Source organism: Rhodotorula graminis (assembly GCF_001329695.1).
Source record: "Rhodotorula graminis WP1 unplaced genomic scaffold RHOBAscaffold_2, whole genome shotgun sequence".
Taxonomy (NCBI): Eukaryota; Fungi; Basidiomycota; class Microbotryomycetes; order Sporidiobolales; family Sporidiobolaceae; genus Rhodotorula; species Rhodotorula graminis.
Window position 1 is genome coordinate 195869 of NW_017264929.1, and position 20271 is coordinate 216139.

The window sequence follows — 20271 nt, forward strand, 5'->3', positions numbered from 1 at the left end:
CGAGACGAGGAGGAGGAGGGGGAGGAGCGCGTCCCCCCTCTCACCCTCCAATCCCCTCGCTCCTGCGACACTTGCTGCCTGGGGAACAGCCTCATCGACCTCACGACAACGCGCTCCCGGCTGAGCCCGTCCCATCGCCGTCTCGCCTCGTCTCGTCACCCTCTCCCCCTCCTCTCCCGACCCCCCTCATCTCGCTACCCGCACAAGCTCCGCCTATCCCTGTCGACCGCCCCAAGCCCGTTCAGCAACCATGGTGGACCGCCCTATCGCTTTCCAGGAGCTCCTCCAGGTGCGCCCGCTCTCCCTCGGCTCGTCCCCCTCCCCCGCGACCACGCGCCGCACCACCATCCGCTTCCCTCGCCTTCTCGTCCTCGTGCGGTCGTACTGATGCCCTTGGTCCCCCTTGTGTGCAGCTCACAGCGCTCGGCATCCAGCCTGGATCGATCGGCTTTGCGACCCTCACGCTCGAGTCGGACCGGTTCGTCTGCGTGCGCGAGGAGGTCAACGGCGCCAAGCAGGTCGTCATTATCGACATGGCCGACCCGAACAACGTCGTGCGCCGGCCTATCAGCGCCGAGAGCGCCATCATGCACGTCGACGACAAGGTCATCGCCCTGCGAGGTCCGTCTCCCTCTCCCTCCCTCCCTGGCTCTTCCTCGCCCGCTCGAGGGCCGACAGCTCACGCCTACCCCTCTCCCGTTCCACCTGCAGCCCAGCGCCAGCTCCAGATCTTCAACATCGAGCTCAAGCAGAAGGTGTCGGCGCACCTCATGCATGAGGACGTGACGTTCTGGAAGTGGATCTCGCCGACCACGATCGGCATCGTCACCGAGACGGCCGTGTACCACTGGACGTGCTACGCCCCCTCGTCGGCGCCGGACTCGCCGACGCAGGACGCGCCCGTCAAGGTGTTTGACCGCCACGCGTCGCTCGCCGGCAACCAAATCATCAACTACCGCGTCACGCCCGACGAGAAGTGGCTCGTCCTCGTCGGCATCTCGTCCAACACGACCAACCCGGCCGGGTTCAAGGTCAAGGGCGCCATGCAGCTCTACTCGAAGGAGCGCGGCGTGTCGCAGCCGATCGAGGGTCACGCCGCGAGCTTTGCCGAGCTGCGCCTCGAGGGCGCGAGCGACGACACCAAGCTGTTCGCGTTCGCCGTGCGCACCGCCACGGGCGCCAAGCTCCACGTCGTCGAGATCGACCACCAGGCCAACCTCCCGGTGTACGCCAAGAAGGCCGTCGACGTCTTCTTCCCGCCCGAGGCGACCAACGACTTCCCCGTCGCCATGCAGGTGTCGAAGCGCTTCGGCATCGCCTACCTCGTCACCAAGTACGGCTTCATCCACCTGTACGACCTCGAGTCGGGCGCGTGCATCTACATGAACCGCATCTCGGGCGAGACCATGTTCACGACGTGCGAGCACCGCTCGACGTCGGGCGTCATCGGCATCAACCGCAAGGGCCAGGTCCTGTCGGTCACGGTCGACGAGGACGTCATGATCCCGTACGTCCTGTCGACGCTCAACAACGTCGAGCTCGCGATCCGCCTCGCGTCGCGCGGCAACCTGCCCGGCGCCGACGACCTGTACTCGAACCAGTTCCAGCAGCTGTTCCAGTCGGGCGACTATGGCGCCGCCGCCAAGGTCGCGGCGTCGTCGCCTCGCGGCATCCTCCGCACGAGCCAGACGATCGAGCTGTTCAAGAACGTCGCGGCGCAGCCCGGCCAGCTCAGCCCGATCCTCCAGTACTTTGGCATCCTCCTCGAGCGCGGCAAGCTCAACAAGTTCGAGTCGCTCGAGCTCGCCCGTCCGGTCCTGGTCCAGGGCCGCAAGAACCTCCTCGAGAAGTGGCTCAAGGAGGACAAGGTGCGTCTCTCGCTCTCCCTTCCCTCTCTCTCTCGTCATCAAGAGAGCCTCACACTGACCCCATCGTGCCCGCAGATCGAGTGCAGCGAGGAGCTCGGCGACATCGTCCGGGCGCACGACATGACGCTCGCCCTGTCGGTCTACTTGCGCGCCAACGTGCCCAACAAGGTCGTCGCCTGCTTCGCCGAGACGGGCCAGTTCGCCAAGATCATCGTCTACGCCAAGCGCGTCGGCTACACGCCCGACTACGCGGCGCTCCTGCAGCACGTGACGCGGCTCAACCCGGAGCACGGCGCCGAGTTCGCGTCGCAGCTCGTCAACGACGAGATGGGCCCGCTCGTCGACATCGAGCGCGTCGTCGACGTCTTCATGTCGCAGAACATGATCCAGCAGGCGACGAGCTTCCTCCTCGACGCGCTCAAGGAGAACCGTCCCGAGCAGGCGCACCTCCAGACCCGCCTCCTCGAGATGAACCTCATGAACGCGCCCCAGGTCGCCGACGCCATCCTCGGCAACAACATGTTCTCGCACTACGACCGCCCGCGCATCGCGAGCCTGTGCGAGAAGGCCGGCCTCGCGCAGCGTGCGCTCGAGCACTACGACGACATTGCCGACATCAAGCGCGTCGTGGTCCACTCGAACCAGCTCCAGCCCGAGGTGCGTCCCCCTCTCTCTCTCTGTCCCGTTCGAGGTCGTCGCGCTCGTCGTCCTGACCCTCGCTCCTGTGCCCCACTCGCGCAGTTCCTCGTCGACTTCTTCGGCAAGCTCACGGTCGAGCAGACGCTCGAGTGCTTCAACGAGATGCTCAAGGTCAACATCCGCCAGAACCTGCAGGTCGTCGTCCAGGCGGCGACCAAGTACTCGGACCTGGTCGGCCCGGTCCGCCTCATCGAGATGTTCGAGAAGTTCAAGACGGCCGAGGGTGCGTCCACCTCTCTCTCTCTCTCTCTCTCTCGTGGCTCCTGCAGCTGCGCATGAACTGACTCGTCGGGTTCCCTCGCGCAGGCCTGTACTACTACCTCGGCTCGATCGTCAACCTGAGCGAGGACTCGGAGGTCCACTTTAAGTACATCCAGGCGGCGACGCGCACGGGCCAGATCCGCGAGGTCGAGCGCATCGTGCGCGAGAGCAACTACTACAACCCGGAGAAGGTCAAGAACTTCCTCAAGGAGGCCAAGCTCCAGGACCAGCTCCCCCTCATCATCGTCTGCGACCGGTTCGACTTTGTGCACGACCTCGTCCTGTACCTGTACCAGAACGGCCTCACCAACTTCATCGAGGTGTACGTCCAGCGGGTCAACTCGGCGCGCACCCCGCAGGTCGTCGGCGGCCTGCTCGACGTCGATTGCGACGAGGCGACGATCAAGGCGCTCCTCGCGAGCGTGACGGGCCCGGTCCCGGTCGACGAGCTCGTCGACGAGGTCGAGAAGCGCAACCGCCTCAAGCTCATCCTGCCCTGGATCGAGGCCAAGGTGCAGGCCGGCCAGCAGGACCCGGCCCTGTACAACGCGCTCGCCAAGATCAAGATCGACTCGAACGTCGACCCCGAGGCGTTCCTCAAGGACAACAACGCCTACGACCCGCTCGTCGTCGGCAGGTACTGCGAGAAGCGCGACCCGTACCTCGCCTACATCGCCTACGCCAAGGGCCTGTGCGACGACGAGCTCATCGCCATCACGACCGAGAACGCCATGTACAAGCACCTCGCGCGGTACCTCGTCAAGCGTCGTCGCCTCGAGCTGTGGCAGCAGGTCCTCGGCGCCGACAACGTCCACAAGCGCCCGCTCGTCGACCAGGTCGTCGCGACGGCCGTTCCCGAGTCGACCGACCCGGAGGACGTCTCGGTCACGGTCAAGGCGTTCCTGTCGGCCGACCTGCCCTCGGAGCTCATCGAGCTCCTCGAGAAGATTGTCCTCGAGCAGTCGGCGTTCTCGGACAACGCCAACCTCAAGAAGCTCCTCATGCTCACGGCCATCCGCGCCGACAAGGGCCGCGTCATGGGCTACATCGACCGCGTCGAGGGCTTCGACGTGCAGGAGATCGCGGGCATCATGATCGAGCACGGCCTGCACGAGGAGGCGTTCACCCTCTTCCGCAAGAACAATATGCACCTCGAGGCGATGAACACGCTCGTCGAGTACGTCGTCTCGATCGACCGCGCCCAGCAGTACGCCGACAAGGTCGACCAGCCGGCCGTGTGGTCGCGCCTCGGCAAGGCCCAGCTCGACGGCCTGCGCGTCAAGGACGCCATCGACTCGTACGTGCGCGCCGAGGACCCGAGCAACTACCTCGAGGTGATCGAGACGGCGTCGCGCGCCGGCAAGCACGACGACCTCGTGCGCTACCTCCAGATGGCGCGCAAGACGCTGCGCGAGCCCGCCATCGACACCGAGCTCGCCGTCGCGTACGCCAAGACGGACCGCCTGCGCGACATGGAGGACTTCCTGTCGATGACCAACGTCGCCGACCTCCTCTCGGCCGGCGAGAAGGCGTTCGACGCCGAGCTGTACGACGCGGCCAAGCTCCTGTTCTCGAGCATCTCGAACTGGGCCCGCCTCGCAACGACGCTCATCTACCTCGGCGAGAACCAGGCGGCGGTCGACGCGGCGCGCAAGGCGGGCAACACGCAGGTGTGGCGCCAGGTCAACGCGGCGTGCATCGACAAGAAGGAATTCCGCCTCGCCCAGATCTGCGGCCTCAACCTCGTCGTCCACGCCGAGGAGCTGTCGGCCCTCGTGCGCCTGTACGAGTACCAGGGCTACACGGACGAGCTCATGGCGCTCCTCGAGGCCGGTCTCGGTCTCGAGCGCGCCCACATGGGCATGTTCACCGAGCTCTCGGTCCTCTACGCCCAGGTGCGCCCGCCTCCCTCTTCCTCGTGTGGAGCGCCCTCCCGAGAGCGGACCCTGACCTTCTCATTTTCCTCCCTTTCCCCGCCTGCAGTACAAGCCCGAGCGCCTCATGGAGCACCTCAAGCTCTTCTGGTCGCGCATCAGTACGTCCCTCGCGCAAGTCGACCGAGGAGGACCGTGCGCGCCCGTCACTGACCCTCGTCCCTCGCAGACATCCCCAAGGTCCTGCGCGCTGCCGAGCAGGCGCACCTCTGGTCCGAGCTCGTGTTCCTGTACGTCAAGTACGACGAGCACGACAACGCGGCGCTCGCCATGATGGAGCGGTCGGCGGCGGCGTGGGAGCACAACCAGTTCAAGGAGGTCATCGTCAAGGTCGCCAACATCGAGATCTACTACAAGGTCCGTCCTCTCTCTCTCTCTCTCTCTGAGCCTCTCTCGTGTGCGACGTCTCGACCGCCTCGAGGGCCATAGCTAACGACGATTACCCTCTGCAGGCCCTCAACTTCTACCTCGAGCAGCAGCCGCTCCTCCTCAACGACCTCCTCACCGCCCTCGCACCACGCATCGACCACACTCGCGTCGTGCGCCTGTTCCAGAAGGCCGACGAGCTGCCTCGTACGTCCCCCCCTCGTCCTCGCCCTCGTCATCTCGTTCGCGCACTGACCCCTCGCCCTCCCACTCCGCAGAGATCAAGAACTACCTGCTTGCCGTCCAGGACCGCAACCTGCCCGCCGTCAACGAGGCGTACAACGAGCTCTTGATCGAGGAGGAGGACCACCACAGCCTGCGCGACAGCGTCGACGCCAACGACGCGTTCGACTCGGCCGCGCTCGCCTATCGCCTCGAGCGTCACGAGCTCCTCGAGTTCCGCCGACGTGCGTCCCACCTCGTTCTCTCTACAAGTGGCCCTCGACTGACCCTCTTGTCCCCGCAGTTGCCGCGCACCTGTACGCCAAGAACTCGAAGTGGGACCGGTCGATCCAGCTCTCGAAGGAGGACAAGCTGTACAAGGACGCCATCGCCACCGCCGCCACCTCGGGCAGCGTCGACGTCGCCGAGGAGCTTCTGCGCTACTTCGCCGACATCGGCAGCCGGGAGGGGTGGTTGGCCCTCGCTTACGCCGCGTTCGACTCGATCCGCTCGGACGTCATGGAGGAGACGTCCTGGCGGCACGGATTCTCAGACGTGTTCATGCCGTACAAGCTCACGGCGGCACGGCTCGCAGCCGACCGGGTCGTCGCGCTCGAGCGCCGCCTCGAGGCGCTGTCGACAAAGGCGAGCGAGGACGAGCAGGAGGAGCAGCAGGCCGGCTCGTTCTTGATGGGCAGTTCGTCGCGGGCTATCGCGTGGACGGCCTGAGCCCCCTGTAGACTCTCGTTTGTAACTCTGCTCTTTTCTCGCTTCTCGCCGAGGCAAACAAATGAGAGCGGCGCCGACGAGGTTTCGGCCCGCCTCTTTACCACACATCCGTCCAAGCGCGCCAGCGGCTCGCGCAGGCCGTTCAGCAGCTCTCTCGCACGGCATGGGCCTGCTCACCATCATCCGCAAGGCGCGGCTCAAGGAGCGACAAGTCCGGGTCCTCCTCCTGTTCGTCTCTCCCAGCCCCCACCACTCTCCCACTGCGACCAGAGCTGACCGAGTCTCGCCAACAGCGGTCTGGACAACGCGGGCAAGACGACCATCTGCAAGGCGATCCTGGGCGAGGACGTCGACGAGGTGAGCCCGACCTTGGGCTTCAACATCCGCACCATCTTGCACCAGGGCTACAGCCTCAACGTCTGTGCGTCCACCGTCTCTGTACCTTCCACGCCCCGTGTACCGCCTCGGCGTGCTGCCAGAGCGACTCTCGCTGACCCCTCCTCCTCTCGCGCAGGGGACATCGGCGGCCAGACCTCGCTGCGGCCGTACTGGCGCAACTACTTTGAGCAGACCGACGCCGTCATCTGGGTCGTCGACTCGTCCGACCGGGCCCGCATGGGCGACTGCAGGCGCGAGCTCCACGAGCTTCTACTCGAGGAGGTGCGCCCTCTTCCTCTCTCCCTGTCCTGGTTCCCTCACTCGTTCACGTTGCTGAACCTCAAGCGCGCGCGCAGCGTCTGATGGGTGCGAGTCTGCTCGTGTTCGCCAACAAGCAGGACATCGCGAGCGCCATGACGACGGACGAGATCTCGACTGTGCGTCCACCTCTTCTCCCTCGCCCAAGCGGTACACCGCACGCCATACGAGTCGTTGACAGGTTCTCTTCACAGGCACTCGACCTCGACGCCTTGACCTCGTCCCACCGGTGGTCCATACAGCCGTGCTCGGCGCGGTTCGCCATGGTCACCCGCCCGACCTCTCCTTCCTTCTCGCCCACCACGGCCACCTCGCCCCCAACAGCGCCCACGTCCACCTCTTCCTCCGTCACACGTCCTCCAGCAGCGCCCCGCAAGGCGGCGGACCCGCGCATCATGCTCGGGCTGGACTGGGTCGTCGGCGAGGTCGGCTCGCGGGTCTACTACGGCTCGCAGAACGAGGTGCAGCCGGCCGCGCTCGCCCTTGCCCCGCCAAGGTGACCTCGGGCTCGTCACGATACCCCTCGGAGGAGCCAGATACCCGCTCGTAGCCATTCCCTTGCACTCTCCTGCATCGCACCTTCTTCGCGCTCTCGCGCCTCAAGTCTCTGGCTTCGTCTTTCCGTTGCACGAGAGGCTCTGCTCCCCCTTCTCAGTGATTGTTTGAGAGTAGACGAGCGTGCTTCAGTACCGTGGACGGCTGCGATTGCGCTGGTCGTGCGCTCATCACGGTTGACTTGCTCTCTCCCTCTCCACACTCGACCACCGCCCGGCTCCTCGCCATGCTGCGCCGAGCTGCAGCGCTAGCGAGAGCGCACGCTCCACGCCGAGCTGTCGCCGCCGCTCCCGCCCTCGCCCTTGCTCCTCATCGCCGGGTCACCTCTCTCGCCTCGAGCCAGCCTGCACCGCCGCCGCCGACCGACGTCTCGCCGCAAGCCCTCCTGAGCTACTATGCCCAGGCCCCGACCCGCACCCTCACCTACCCCGAGCTCACCATGTACGGGCCGCCCCCTCTCGACGAGCCGACCTTGCTCCACAGCGCCGAGCGCACGAGGAGGGAGCTCCTCGCAGGACTCGCACGCCGCGTGAGCACCTCGATTCACTCTTCTCAGCTTGCCTAGGCGTCCCTCCTGACTGGCGATCGCGGCCGCAGGTCTCGCAACACCTGTCGCTGCCGTACCTCCCGGCCACCAACCCGTCACTCGCCAAGGTGCACCAGCTCTACTCGAGCGCCTTCTTCAACCTGAGCAGCATCCCCGAGATCAAGACGCTCGCCGACAACGAGCGCCTGTGCAAGGTCATGGCCCAGATGGTCGAGGAGCACCGCGACAACATCCCCCTCCTCGCAAAGGGTGCGTCCCCTCCCTCTCGTACGGTCTCCCACGCCTGCCTGAACTGACTTGCTCGACCCGCAGGCTTCAAGGAGTCGCGCAAGTACCTGCCCGACGCGACCATCACCGACTTTCTCGATCGCGCCATCCGCAACCGCATCTCGCTCCGGCTCATGGCCGAGCAACACCTGTCGCTGTCGGCCGCCTCCCTCCCCTTCCTTCGCCCCGCCGACGCGCTCCCGTCCCCTCCGTCGTCCGAGCCCAAGGACCTGCGCGTCGAGCCGTCGGCGCGCCCGCCGTCGTCGTCCATGAGCGCGAGCCGCGTCGGCATCCTCGACCTCGCGCTCAAGCCGTACGACCTCATCACCAACTGCGCCGAGTACGTCTCGCTCCTGTGCGAGTCGACGTACGGCGTCGCGCCCAAGTACCGCATCGAGGGCGGCTCTCCCGACATGACGGTCGGCTCGATCGGCTCGCACCTCGAGTACATCCTCACCGAGCTCCTCAAGAACAGCTTCCGCGCGACGATCGAGCACAACGTGCCCAAGCCCGAGGAGAAGGACGACCCAGACGAGTTCCGGTTCGAGGACCTGCCGCACGCCCACATGCTCAGCAGCGACTTTCCCGAGGTCCTCGTCACCGTCTCGACCGTGCCCGGCGCCATGACGATCCGGATACGCGACCGCGGCGGCGGCATCCGTGCGTCCCGCTTCCTCTCTCTCTGCGTCGAGCCGAGCGGGAGCGAGCCGCAGCAGCAGACCTGACGCTCGACGACCCGCAGCTCCCGAGAATGTCTACAGCGTCTTTTCGTACGCGTTTACGTCGGTGCCCGCCCTGCCCGACCCCGACTTTGACCCCGACTCGCCGGCGGCGGCGTACGGCGGGACCGCCAACGCGGGCTACTACGGTGGGGTCGGCGGCGGCCCGCAAGGAGGCGAGAGCGCGCTCACGACCAACGTCGGGACGCTCGCCGGGTTGGGCTTCGGGTGCGTCCTCGTCTCTCTCCTCGCGTGCTCCTCGAGCTCGTGTGCCCGTACTGACGAGCGCGCAACGTGTCCTGCAGGCTGCCGCTGTCGAGGATCTACGCCGGCTACTTTGGCGGGTCGCTCGACCTCGTGTCGATGTACGGATGGGGCACTGACGTGTGCGTCCCTTTCCTCTCCCCCTCCTTCTCTCAAGACGAGTCGTCCTGACGAGCTGCGTCGAGCAGGTACTGCGTGATGAAGACGCTTTGAGGCGTCGAGTCTGTTCAAGCTGTTGGTGCGTCCCCTCTTTCTCTCTGTTTCTCTCACTCACTCTCGACGGTCCCTGACACCTCGAGCCACACAGTATTACCGTCACCATGTTATCTACACGCACATAACCGCTCTCGAACGTCCCGCTCGTCCGCTTAGAGATTTCCTCGTGCGACGCCCTCGAAAGTCGCCTCCTCGACGCCCTCGCCGTCGGCGAGCCCTCGCAGCGCCCGCCCGTACGCCTCCCAGATGTCTGCCACGGTCGTCTCGTCGACCGTGCCCGATCGCCACGTCAACGTGATGCCGAGCGAGCCGCCTCGGACGGCGATGGGCTGTGGGAGAGACGGCCTCGAGCGTGAGCGACTCGCTCTTCTCGCCCGAGAGTGCGCGTTCGAGAGAACGAGAGAGAGAGGACGCACGTTGACTGCGAAAGCCGGACCGAGCGCCATGCCCGCCTGCGCCCACAGCACCTCGTCGAGCCCGCCGTCGCCCTCCCACCCGGTCGCCGGCAGCACGCCGAGGTTGCTCACCTCGAACGTGGCGCTCCACGGCTTGTCGGCCTTCAGCACGCCCTCCATCCACGCGTCGAATCTCGTGCGCGCTGGCGCCGACTCGCCTGCGCCGCGCTCGGGCCCGTCCGGGACGTAGGCGAGCATGCCCATGCCGCCTCGCGCGCGCGCTCGCTCGGCCGGGTCCACCATGCGCGCGCCGTACGCCGCGCACGCGCTCCAGAAGGGCGTCTGGGGCGCGGGCGCGCCGTGCGCCGTCTCGATCGAGCAGACGTAGTTGCCCGAGATGGGCGGGTGGAGCGCGTCGTCGCGCAGCGAGACGGGCGACTGGCCGACGAGGGTCGTGTGCGGTGGGGCGACGGTAGAGAGGGCGGCGAGGAAGGCGGTGTACAGGACGGGGTGGAGCGTCGCGACGCCGTGCGCTTTTGCGGCCGCTTTGAGGCGGGCGACGGCGGCTGAGGGGAGGACGAGTTGTTTGAGGGACGTGCCCTGCTGGTATGGCGGAAGGAGGGGAGGGCTGGGAAAGATGGGTGGCGGCGGGGAGGGGCGCAGAAAGGAGGGAATGCGGCTCGCGACGAACTCGTCGAAGAGGACCTTGGCGAGGGCGAGCGCCGAGGGCCGCACGTCGACCGACTGCTCGAGGGTCGGCGGAAGGGTCGGCGACGGATCGAACGATGCAGGCGCCCGAGGAGCCCGAGCGCGCGAGAGCAGCTCGGCTAAGATGTTGCGGGTCGACGAGCCGTCCGAGAGGACGTGGTGAACGGCGAGTGTCGCTCTGCGCCGCCCTCGCTCGTCGGCCGCCGAGAGCCACAATCGCCAGAGCGGCGCCTGCTCGACGCCGTTGTCCTTGACGGCGTCGAGGGCGGCGAGGAGCGCCTGGGCTGGCTCGACGGCCGAGTCCGAGAGCTCGACGAGGACGCCACTCGCCGCGACCGTCGCGCGCTTGAAGCGAGGCTCGATCGTCGCAGTGGATGTGACGGTGCAGCTCAAGAGCGGGTACTGTGCGAGGAGCGAGTCGACGGCGCGGGCGAAGTCGGTCGGGTCGACTCGAGGCTCGGCTGGGACGAGTGCGGTGACGGCGACGACGGGGGCGACACCCGCCAGGCTCCTTGATAGAGAAAAGCGCTCGTAGCGGCCGAGCGTGCGCTCGCTGAGCATGTTGGCGGAGGGTGAGATCACGAGAGAGTCGGCCAGCTCGACCTCGTCCCTCCTCTCGCCTCGCACCCGCTCAGCCAGCTGTTCGACCAGTGCAAGAGCGTCCACAGAGCTTCCGAAACCCGCTCCGCCAGCACGAGCTGGGCCAGGTGCGTCCTCGCTCTCCTCCATCTTCATCATTCCGGGGCGGAGAGGGGGAGACGTTCTCGACGAGGACGGTCTCGTCGGGCTGGGAGAGGGCACTACAGGGCTTCGAGTCGGTCAAGGAAGGGCCTGTCGGTGCGCAAGACGGACCACGGCTGTGCTTGCGTGTCCACCTCCTCCTCGCCTCGGCGCGAGTGGACGCAGCTCTCGACAACCCGCCTGCACGAGTCGAAAGAGTCACTGACACAGCGCTCCCATGCCCACAGCGTCTTCTTCATCGTCGCCGCACGCCGCCAGGCAAGAAGAAGCCCTCATGCCGGGCCTCTTTGTGCGTCCCCTGCTCGCCTCCTTGCCAGCACTGCGAGCTGATTCCCTGTGAACCCCTCAGGACGACCCGACAACGTCGACAACCACTCTCGCGACCCGACTCGCCGAGCCACTCGCTTCCACTTCACACCTCCTCGACCTCGTCGTCCCGCCGCTCGCCGCCTGCCACGCCCTCGACGACCTCACCGACCTCGTCGCCACGCACGGGCACGCCGACGCTCCTGTCGACGTCCGCCGATTCGTCAGGCGCCAGCTCGGGCTCGTGCAGAAGGTCCTCGTCGAGCGCGTGTGGCCCGAGTGGGAGGCGGCGCTCGTTGCCGACGACAGCCAGCCCGGTCATCTCGTCCTCGAGCGTTTCTTCGTCCCGCCTGCATCATCCTTTGCGTCTACCTCATCGTCATCGACCAGTTCCGGCGCCGAGATTGCCCTGTCGGCCTACGCCGTCCTCTCCTCGCTCCTGTCGGCCAAGTCGGCGTCGACGCTCCCGCCCAGGTCGATCGAGCTCGCGACCGACCTCCTCGCCAAGCTCGTCCGCGTCTTCAACGTCAAGGACCTGTACCTGTCGACGATCGCGGCGAGCAGCCGGTCCGCCGTCGGCTCGAGCGGCGACGAGGACGAGAACGACGAGCGCGCCGATCCTGTGGCCGTTGCGCGCTTCGACTCGTCGCTGCGGCACCTGTCGAGCGCTCCGACGCGGGCCGCAAACGCGTGGGGCGTCATGCGGGAAAAGGAGAAGGGGGCGTGCGAGTCCCGAGTACCCGAGCGGCCTCGACCCTGAGTGAGCCCTTCCTTCCTTCCGCTCTCAGCATAAGATCCTGAGCGCGACTGACGCCTCCACCTCACAGGCCGTTCACGTCCACCTTCGGCTCGTCCTACCTGGCCCTCCTCTCGCACCTCTCGGCCGACGCCGACTTGGCCGTCCACCCTTCGTCCCTCGCCCAGCCGCTCGTCGTCCTCCTCTCGTCGCCGCGCTTTACCTCGCACGCCCTATCCCACCTGATCCCGCTCTTCCTCCCTCCCACGTCCTTCCCCACGCCTGCCGACGAGCTTCTCCAACGCCGGCGACACCGCGACCTGTGGCAGCGCACGGTCCCCGAGCTCTCCGAGCGCGACCTTGCCCGCTTCATGCGGCAGGTCCTTCAGGAGCTCAACCGGCGCCTCGGTCACCCGTCGAACGTCGTGGCTGCCGCCCGAGGCGCCGCGTTCGTCCTCGAGACGCTCTTTGGCCCGCTCGCGCCGGGCAAGTCGTCGACCTGGCGGGCGGCGCGAGTCGTCCTGTTCGAGACGTCGGCGCGGTGGAGCTCGTCGATGCTGCCGCCGGCGGTCAGCTGGTGGGCCGGCGGGAGCGAGGAGGGCAAGCGGGCGCTCGTCGAGGCGGCGCTCGAGGTCTGGGGGTCGAAGGAGGAGGCGCGGAGCGGCAGCGACAGTCGGCGGCGCTGTGCGTCCCCTCTCTCTTCCTACGTCTCTCGTACAGGCTCTCGGAACCTTATTGACAAACGTTCACGCCCGCAGTCACGGCCGCCCTCTTCCTCTCGAGCGTCGTCTCGCTCCCCTCCCTCGATCCCTCTCTCGTCACCCTCTCCCGCTCGCCCTCGTTCCTCAACGCTGTTTCGACGCACTTTGCCCTCGTCGCTCCTCTACCTCGCCTCCTCGGCATGCTTGTCGCCGAGATCGTCTCGAGCCGGACGGTCGAGCCCAACAGCGAGCTCAAGCCGCTCTCGTTCGGCGACGACATGTGGGCCGGCGACAAGCCCGAGCAGCGCATCGTGCGCGAGCTGCGCGCCTCAGTCGACGAGCTGTCGCGCGCGACGGCGTCGGGCAAGGTCGACGGGTGGCCAGACGCGCTGCGCGAGGCGTTCGCCGCCGGCGATGACGAGCAGGCTCGAGCGTCGGCTCGTCGTCCGCCGCCGCCGAGGTCCAACACGGTCCCGCTCCAGGCGTCGTCGGTCGAGGAGCCCGTCGTCGCCGCGCCGACCAAGCGCCCGCTCATCTCGATCATCGGCTCGGACGACGACGACGGCGACGACGACGACGACGACCTCAAGCCGTTCGCGCTCCCGCCGGGCCCGTCCGAGGCGGCGCTCGAGGCGCTCGCGTCGGCCGACCCGGCGCTGTACCACTCGGCGCTGCCCTCGCAGGCGTCGGCCACGGCCGGTCCCGCCGGCAGCGCGAGCCAGACGCGCCGGCGCGGCAAGCTGCGCCCGCCGGTCTACGTCGCCGAGCTCGTCGCGTACCTCAAGGGGCAGGACCCGCAGGGCGCAAAGGAGGAGGCGGACGGCGAGGCCGAGAGGGTCGAGGTGGGCCTGCGCGAGGGAGAAGCGCTCGTTCGGCGCAAGGCTGGGTGGGGAGGAGAACTGCGTGCGTCCCCTCTCTCTTCGACTCACTCGAGGTTACTATCACTGACTGCGATGCATGTATACAGGCGAGAACGCCGTCGACCTCGCGTTCGCGATCATGGCGCTGCAGAACCAGTTCGAGCTCGACCGGTTCGAGGAGCAGAAGCAGGCGATCCTCGTCGCCCTCATCGTCGCCTGTCCTGCCGAGGTCGCTCCGTACGTCCCTCGTCCTCGTCGCCCTCACCCTCGCCCGTCCTGACCGTTCATCACCGTCCGCAGCGCCGTTATCGAGCAGTACTTCACGACGTCCTACTCGACCGCGCAGCGCCACATCCTCCTCGCCTCGCTCGCCTTTGCCGCTCGCGAGCTGGCGGGCCTGTCCATCCCGTCGTCCAACCCGTCGTCGACCAAGTCGCTGCCGAGCGCCGACCTGTTCCCCTCGAAGCAGCTCCCTCCCGCCCTCCACCACCGCCTCGTCCCGCCCGCTCGCCAGCCAGGCCAGCTCGAGGCGATGTCAGCCGACTTGACGCGCATGGCGCTCTCGGGCGCCCGCGAGGACGCCGAGGGCACACTGCCCGGCGCCGCGAGGGAGAAGCTCCTGAGCGTGCGGGCACGCTCGACGACTCGATCAGCCGCCCTGTCCAAGTCGCAGCCCACCTCGTCGACACCGACATACACCTCGCTCGCCGCCGAGTCGTTCATCCTGCCCCTCGTCAACCGGTTCTGGCTCTACCTGCGCGACACGGCGACCTCGTCTCTCTCGTCGTCGCGAGCCGGGTCGTACGGCGGCGGCGTCGGCGCGCCCGTCCTCCTCGAGCCGATCGTCCTCGGTCGGTTCCTCGCGACGCTCGCCGTCCTCGTACACGCGGCGCGCCACTCGCCGGCCTTCCTCGCCGTCATCGTCCCCGAGGTGATCGGCTTCGTCCTCGCCATCAAACCGAGCGGGCCCTCGGCCGTGCGCGCCGCCCGTCCTCGGCATCGCGCCGCCGACGACGACGACGACGACGACGAGTCGGGCCTGGACGAGGACCTGGTCACGAGCGCAGCGCTCGAGCTCGTCCTCGTCGCGCTCGACGCGACGGTCCAGCTCGACGGCGGGCGCACGCTTATGTCGTCGTCGACGGCCAATGGCGGCGGCGGAGCGCTCGTCGTCGACGTCAAGGAGTGGGCCGAGGGCGTCTTTGAGCGCGAGGAGCGCCGAGGTGGGCAGGACGGCGTTGGTCGAGCGGGGAGGGCGGCGGCAGGTGTCCTGCTCCGGGTCGAGGAGGTATCGGCCAAGTGGCGCCTCAGCGTCGGTTGGTAGCGGCAGACGCGTGCATCAAGAACTAGTGCGCTCGGTCGGCCAAGACTGAACGAGAGCGAGAGATGCCCGGTGGAAAATGACCTTCTCAAGCTGCGACAGCTCCTCTTCTCTTTCCATCCGGACGAGCGCAGGTGTCGCACGCACGACAACACCGTACGGGACGGCCAGGTGTGCTCGCTCGCGGACGCGGTGGTGGGCGTGGCGGCCGTGGCCGTGGCGGCGCTGACGGCGGGTGGTCGTCGCGCGGCACACCCTTTCTCTCGTTGCGAGCGGTACCTTGCTTTCCGGTCGAGAGCCATGTACCGAGAGCAGTCGCCGTCCATTTGAGCGACGAGAAGGAGAAGAGCGAGCGCGAATCGCCGACTGTGCCTCAGCCCTCTCGTCCAGGCGGCGAGGCAAATATTTCGCCTGCTCGCTCTATACAGTAGTAGCCGCACCCCGCACGAGAGCAGAGCGCACCGACAGCAGCGTCGAGGACGTGCGCGAGGACCACGAGCGCGCACTCTGTTGAGCGGGTCCTTTCTGCAATGGCGGCTCGCTTTCTCTCCGTCTCTCTCTCTGTCAAGGACGACGCTTCCTCGACCGCCACACGAGAGGTGACACCGTGAGAGTGCAAGCAAGCGAAAGTGCGGCGCGAGGGCGACCTTCTCAAATCGAGCCGGCGACGCAGCGATTCGGGTGCTCGAGCACCGCCTGTGCGTTCGCGGCACGAGGAAGCGCTAGAGGGACGTCGTCAAGCTCGACTGGTCTGCTCTGAGCAGGAGACCGAGCTTCATTCGCGAGAGAAAAGCCAGAGCAACCTCGAAGAGCAAGTCGAAGAAAAGCACGAGAAGTGCGCCGCCTTCAGGGGTCGGCGCGCTCGCGTAAGCGCCGCACGCACTCGTTCACATCCAAAGAGAGAGACTGCCAGGCTAGGAGCACGAGGAAAGAGCTGCTCTCGGGCCGCCTCTCGACCGACTTGAGAAGGGTGGCGAGGCTCATAACTCGCGCTCTACAAGAAGAACTGGCTCGGGAGAAGCGCTCGATCGGATCGCAGACACGGCCTCGTCCGATCCCGCGCAAGCAGCACGCCGTAACCCTGCTAGATCAAGAGCCAGCGTTTGAGCGAGGGTGCGCAGGATCCCCCTGTTTTTAGTAGGTGGCCGGGCGCACGGGCGCTCCGCAGGGGTGCGCGCCGTGCGAGCGACTCACCAAAGTGCGCCCGCTGCCCTCAGGGGCACGAGAGGGCGGGCGCGGCCTCGTAAAGACCCGTCCGCGACGGCTCGACTCGCTGAGCCGTCGGGACGAGTGCGACGACAATTAAGAACTCTGCGCGGTCTGGGAACGCTCGACAGAGACGAGGAGAGCTTTCTGAGAGGAAAGGGCGCCGTCGCGCGGCGCAGCAAGGGCGCGAGGGAAGCTTTCGAGGCCGAGAAGGGGGAGGTGCCATCGAGGGCGCGACTAACCTGCGGCGCGAGGTCGAGAGGGTCAGTGAGCGGCTCGGCAAGGAGCACAGACCCACATGAAGGTCCTGCAGGGAAGAAAGAGAGTGTGCGGGACGTACAAAGGACAAGGCGAGCCGCCTCAAGGTCAAGAGCCCGCCTCGCGCCGCCCAGAAGACCGCCCCTGTTCGCCTTGCGCAGCCGTTCCGCCTGTAAAGGGACCAGGTCAGTCCATCAATACCCCTGCACCGCGTCACAAGGTAGCAGAGGGGGCGAGGGGAGAGGGAGAGCGGGGCCAAACACGGGGAGGCGAGGAGGAGGTGGACGCACCAGTCGCCCACAGCCCGCGCAGCGCGGCCGTCTGGCCCAGTAGTCTCCTTGACGCTGCAATAGTCCTCGACGACGACGCCCACAGGCCCATGAACGGTTGCCGCCAGCCGAGAGAGGTCGGACGACGCGAGGTGCTGATGAAGATGCGACGCGCCCTGCGCCCTCGGCGGCCGCTCGCGGTGGCGCGGGAGCAGGCCCCATGGATAGATGATGCGATGCAGAAGAGTTGGACACGCGCCGGCAAGGCACAGCAGCGGTGCGGGCCGAGGGAGGACGAGAGAGCGGGTGAGGTCGAGTCGCTCGGGCGAGTTTACGCTCGCTCACGGCTGTCGGCGGGCTTTGCTCTCGTGCGAGGTGCGGTCTACTAGCAGTACTTACAGAGCGAGCATGCGAGAGACCTGCCTCGCCGCCTGGAGCCGAGGCAGATTCAACGACTCGCGCTCGCTCTTCTCCTCCTCGTCGCTCGGCAACCGCTCTCGGTAAACAGCTCTCGACAGGCAAGCAATCTACCGCTCACAACGAGAAAGGGCGGGACGTGATGAGAGCGCAAGGCAAGCTTGGTGTTACAGCTCGGCGCCTCGAGAGGCCCGAGCGAGGAGGAAGGGGAAGGAGGACAAAGTACAACCAGGGCTCGCGCCGTCTAGGACGCAAGAGATAGAAGAGTAGAGACAGTGACGAGAGGGGGATCTAGTCGAAGGTCTGGCGCTTGCCGGCGAACGGAGCAGCGCCGCCGGTGCGAGCGTTGCCGCGCGACGACCACCCGCCGTCAGCGCCGCCACGGCCACGGCCGCCACGCCCACCACCGCGTCCGCCGCCGCGGTCGTTGAAGCCGCCACGCCCGCCACCGCGACCGCCACGGTCGTTGAAGCCGCCGCGCCCGCCGCCACGTCCACCGCCGCGACCGCCGCGGTCGCCGCCGAAGCCGCCACGGCCGCCGCCGCCGCCCTGGCGCTCACCGCGCGGCTGCGAGTAGTCGAGGCGGAGTTTGCGGCCGTCGATCTGGACGCCCTCGCCCGACGACTCGGGGCCGCCGGCCGTGACGGCGGCGGTCGAGCCCTCGACGGTCGAGAACTCGACGTAGCCGAAGCCCTTGGGGCGACCCGACTCGGGGTCGGTCGGGAGGCGGACCGACGACACGTCGCCAAAGTCGGCGAACGCCGACCAGACCGAGTCCTCGGACGCCGAGAACGGGAGGTTGCCGACGAAGAGGGTGGTGGTGGGCGGGCCCGAGAGCTGGTCGTTGAACACCTTCTTCGGGGCGGCGTCGCGAGGGGCACGAGGGGTGGTGACGTCGACCTTGATGGCGCGGCCGTCGACCTCCTTGCCGGCGAGCTCGAGCGCCTTCTGCGCCGCCTCGGCCGTGGTGAACTCGACGTAGCCGAACCCGCGCGAGCGGCCCGAGTCGCGGTCGGTGACGACACGCGCCGAGACGACCTCGCCGCACTCGGCGAACTCGCTCTGGAGCCAGTCGTTGTCGACGTTCCACGAGAGCTGGCCGACGAAGACGGTCGTCGACTCGGGCTCGCCCTCCTGCTCGACCTTGGCCTTCTTGGCCGGCGCCTCGTCGGTCTCGGCGGCGCGCTTCTTCGACTCCTTGGGCGCCGGGGCGTCCGTCTCCATCTTCTCGTCCTCGTCGTCCGACGACGAGTCCGACGACTGCGAGCGCGGCAAGGGAGAGAGGGTCAGGGCGAGTCCCGAAACGGCTAGGCGAGGGGAAGAGAGAGAGAGAGGCGACGCACGTCCGAGTCAGACGAGTCGTCCTTGGCGGCAGCCGCGGCGGGCTTCTGCGAGGCGAGGAAAGGAGGAAGGGAGAAGTCAGGGACGGTCCAGGGGCCGAGGCGGGAGAGGGCGAGGACGGTGGGCGCACCTCCTCCTCGTCGTCCGACGAGTCCGAGTCCGACGAGTCCGACGACTCGGCGGCCTCGGCGACGGCGGCGGCGGCCTTGCCGACGGCCTGCTTGCCGTTGGCGACGGCCTTGCCGACGACCTCGGTCGCCTTGGTGGCGGCGGCCTTGACGGTCTTGGCGGGCTGTGGCGGGGCAGAGCGAGTCAGTACGACGGTGCGTGGAAGGACAGGCAGAGTGAGAGATAGAGAAAGCGGGCGCACCTCCTCGTCGCTGTCCGAGTCGCTCGAGTCCGAGTCCGACGAGTCGTCCTTCTTGGCGGCGGCGGCGCCGTTGGTGGCGGCCGGCTTGGCCTCGTCCGACGAGTCGTCCGAGTCGCTCGAGTCGTCCGACGAGTCGGAGGAGGACTCCTCGGCGGCGGCGGCGGCGGCGGCAGCCGCCTTAGCCGCCTCCTCCTCCTCGCGCTTCTTGCGCTCCTCCTCCTTCTTGGCCGCCTCCTTGGCCGCCTTCTTCTCGGCCTTCTTGTCGACCTTGACCGGGGTGCTGGTCGCGGCGGCGGTGGCCGACGACTTGACCTTCTTCGACTCCTTGGTCGGCTTGGTGGAGGTGGACTTGCCCATGATGAATGTAGTGGGGCTGCGGTGCGAGAAGGAGAGGGGATGGGCGTTGACCGGGCACGAGCGGAGGAACGGGGGCGGCGAGAGAAGGGAGGGGAGGGCGGTGCGGAGCGGGGGTGGGAAAGGTGGGAGGACGGTGGGGAGGGAGGGGGGAGCGCGAGGAGGGACGGGAGAGGTCAGAGTGTGGTCCGTGCGATGCTGGAGCGATGCTCGACTCACGAGAAGTGGGGAGAGTGGATGGGGAGAGGGAGGAGAGGGGAGGTTCAGCTTGAGCGAGCTCAGTCGGCGGACGCGCCGGCTGGCGGGCGAGCTCGAAACTGTGTGGAGAAGGGACCGAGCTCCTCCTCGAGGCGGTGCTTCCGCGGACTTTGCTCAGGCGCGCGCGTAGCTGCCTATCTCGGCCTGCTCAAACCGAGTCGCACCTTTCTCTCGCTCGACGAGGCGCTCTCTGCTTTAGCTGCTTCGACTCGCAACGAGAGACAGAGAGTGCAGTAGAAACAGAGGAGCATCCCGGCGAGCAAGCTCAGCCTCGGGACCTCCTCGCGCGTAAAGTTGCAGCCGGCGCCGTCCCTCGAGGAGCAGCGCCGGGCGGTCGAGCTGCGGCGCACTGCGCCGCGTCGTGAAGGGATAGATCTACGCCAAGAGGGGAACAAGAGAGGATGCGGATGCGAGAGGACAAAAGATGACGATGAGAGGGAGAGGGAGAGGAAGACAACGAGGGGGCGCACAGCGCTATAAACAGGGAGGAGAGGCCGCTCCAGCGTCTCTACCTCGAACGAGAAAGGCCCACCACGACGGTCTCGACTAGCGAGAGCGTCGCGCCGCTGCACCAGGCAGCGGGAGGGAGGGAAGAGGGAGGGGCCCGAGCGTCTCAGACGCCGAGCGGCTTGAGGCCCATCGCAGACCGGTACGACTGGGTGAGCTGGAAATCGAGCGTGTCGCCCG

General features: G+C 67.4%; 6 protein-coding genes across 6 annotated transcripts; 4 read left to right on the forward strand and 2 right to left on the reverse strand.

Annotated features, from left to right (window-relative positions):
* Positions 1-64: 64 nt before the first annotated feature.
* On the forward strand, positions 65-6123 carry RHOBADRAFT_65971 (uncharacterized protein). The gene is made up of 11 exons (XM_018418836.1): positions 65-289; positions 414-621; positions 712-1868; positions 1944-2525; positions 2610-2790; positions 2874-4723; positions 4812-4863; positions 4932-5119; positions 5215-5335; positions 5407-5595; positions 5655-6123. The coding sequence occupies exons 1-11, from the start codon at positions 251-253 to the stop codon at positions 6077-6079; spliced, it is 4992 nt and encodes a 1663-aa protein (XP_018273380.1). The 5' UTR covers positions 65-250; the 3' UTR covers positions 6080-6123.
* Positions 6124-6181: 58 nt separating this feature from the next.
* RHOBADRAFT_23870 (uncharacterized protein) lies at positions 6182-7369 on the forward strand. The gene is made up of 5 exons (XM_018412615.1): positions 6182-6307; positions 6373-6500; positions 6594-6739; positions 6814-6894; positions 6970-7369. The coding sequence occupies exons 1-5, from the start codon at positions 6243-6245 to the stop codon at positions 7273-7275; spliced, it is 726 nt and encodes a 241-aa protein (XP_018273381.1). The 5' UTR covers positions 6182-6242; the 3' UTR covers positions 7276-7369.
* Positions 7370-7556: 187 nt separating this feature from the next.
* RHOBADRAFT_33514 (uncharacterized protein) lies at positions 7557-9623 on the forward strand (the record flags this gene model as incomplete). Its single annotated transcript, XM_018413118.1, has 9 exons — positions 7557-7859; positions 7928-8126; positions 8190-8358; positions 8425-8644; positions 8693-8804; positions 8887-9091; positions 9169-9249; positions 9316-9365; positions 9435-9623. The coding sequence occupies 8 exons, from the start codon at positions 7557-7559 to the stop codon at positions 9338-9340; spliced, it is 1314 nt and encodes a 437-aa protein (XP_018273382.1). The 3' UTR covers positions 9341-9365; positions 9435-9623.
* On the reverse strand, positions 9423-10081 carry RHOBADRAFT_64472 (uncharacterized protein). The gene is made up of 2 exons (XM_018418491.1): positions 9760-10081; positions 9423-9672 (listed from the first exon to the last, which is right to left on the reverse strand). The coding sequence occupies exons 1-2, from the start codon at positions 10000-10002 to the stop codon at positions 9496-9498; spliced, it is 420 nt and encodes a 139-aa protein (XP_018273383.1). The 5' UTR covers positions 10003-10081; the 3' UTR covers positions 9423-9495.
* Positions 10082-11404: 1323 nt separating this feature from the next.
* On the forward strand, positions 11405-15151 carry RHOBADRAFT_51210 (uncharacterized protein; the record flags this gene model as incomplete). The annotated part of the gene is made up of 6 exons (XM_018415715.1): positions 11405-11476; positions 11537-12216; positions 12321-12913; positions 12988-13833; positions 13898-14027; positions 14091-15151. The coding sequence occupies 6 exons, from the start codon at positions 11405-11407 to the stop codon at positions 15112-15114; spliced, it is 3345 nt and encodes a 1114-aa protein (XP_018273384.1). The 3' UTR covers positions 15115-15151.
* A 2251-nt stretch (positions 15152-17402) lies between these two features.
* Positions 17403-19203, reverse strand: RHOBADRAFT_23874 (uncharacterized protein). Its single transcript, XM_018412616.1, has 4 exons — positions 18973-19203; positions 18733-18777; positions 18601-18646; positions 17403-18568 (listed from the first exon to the last, which is right to left on the reverse strand). The coding sequence occupies exon 4, from the start codon at positions 18483-18485 to the stop codon at positions 17553-17555; it is 933 nt and encodes a 310-aa protein (XP_018273385.1). The 5' UTR covers positions 18486-18568; positions 18601-18646; positions 18733-18777; positions 18973-19203; the 3' UTR covers positions 17403-17552.
* Positions 19204-20271: the final 1068 nt, after the last annotated feature.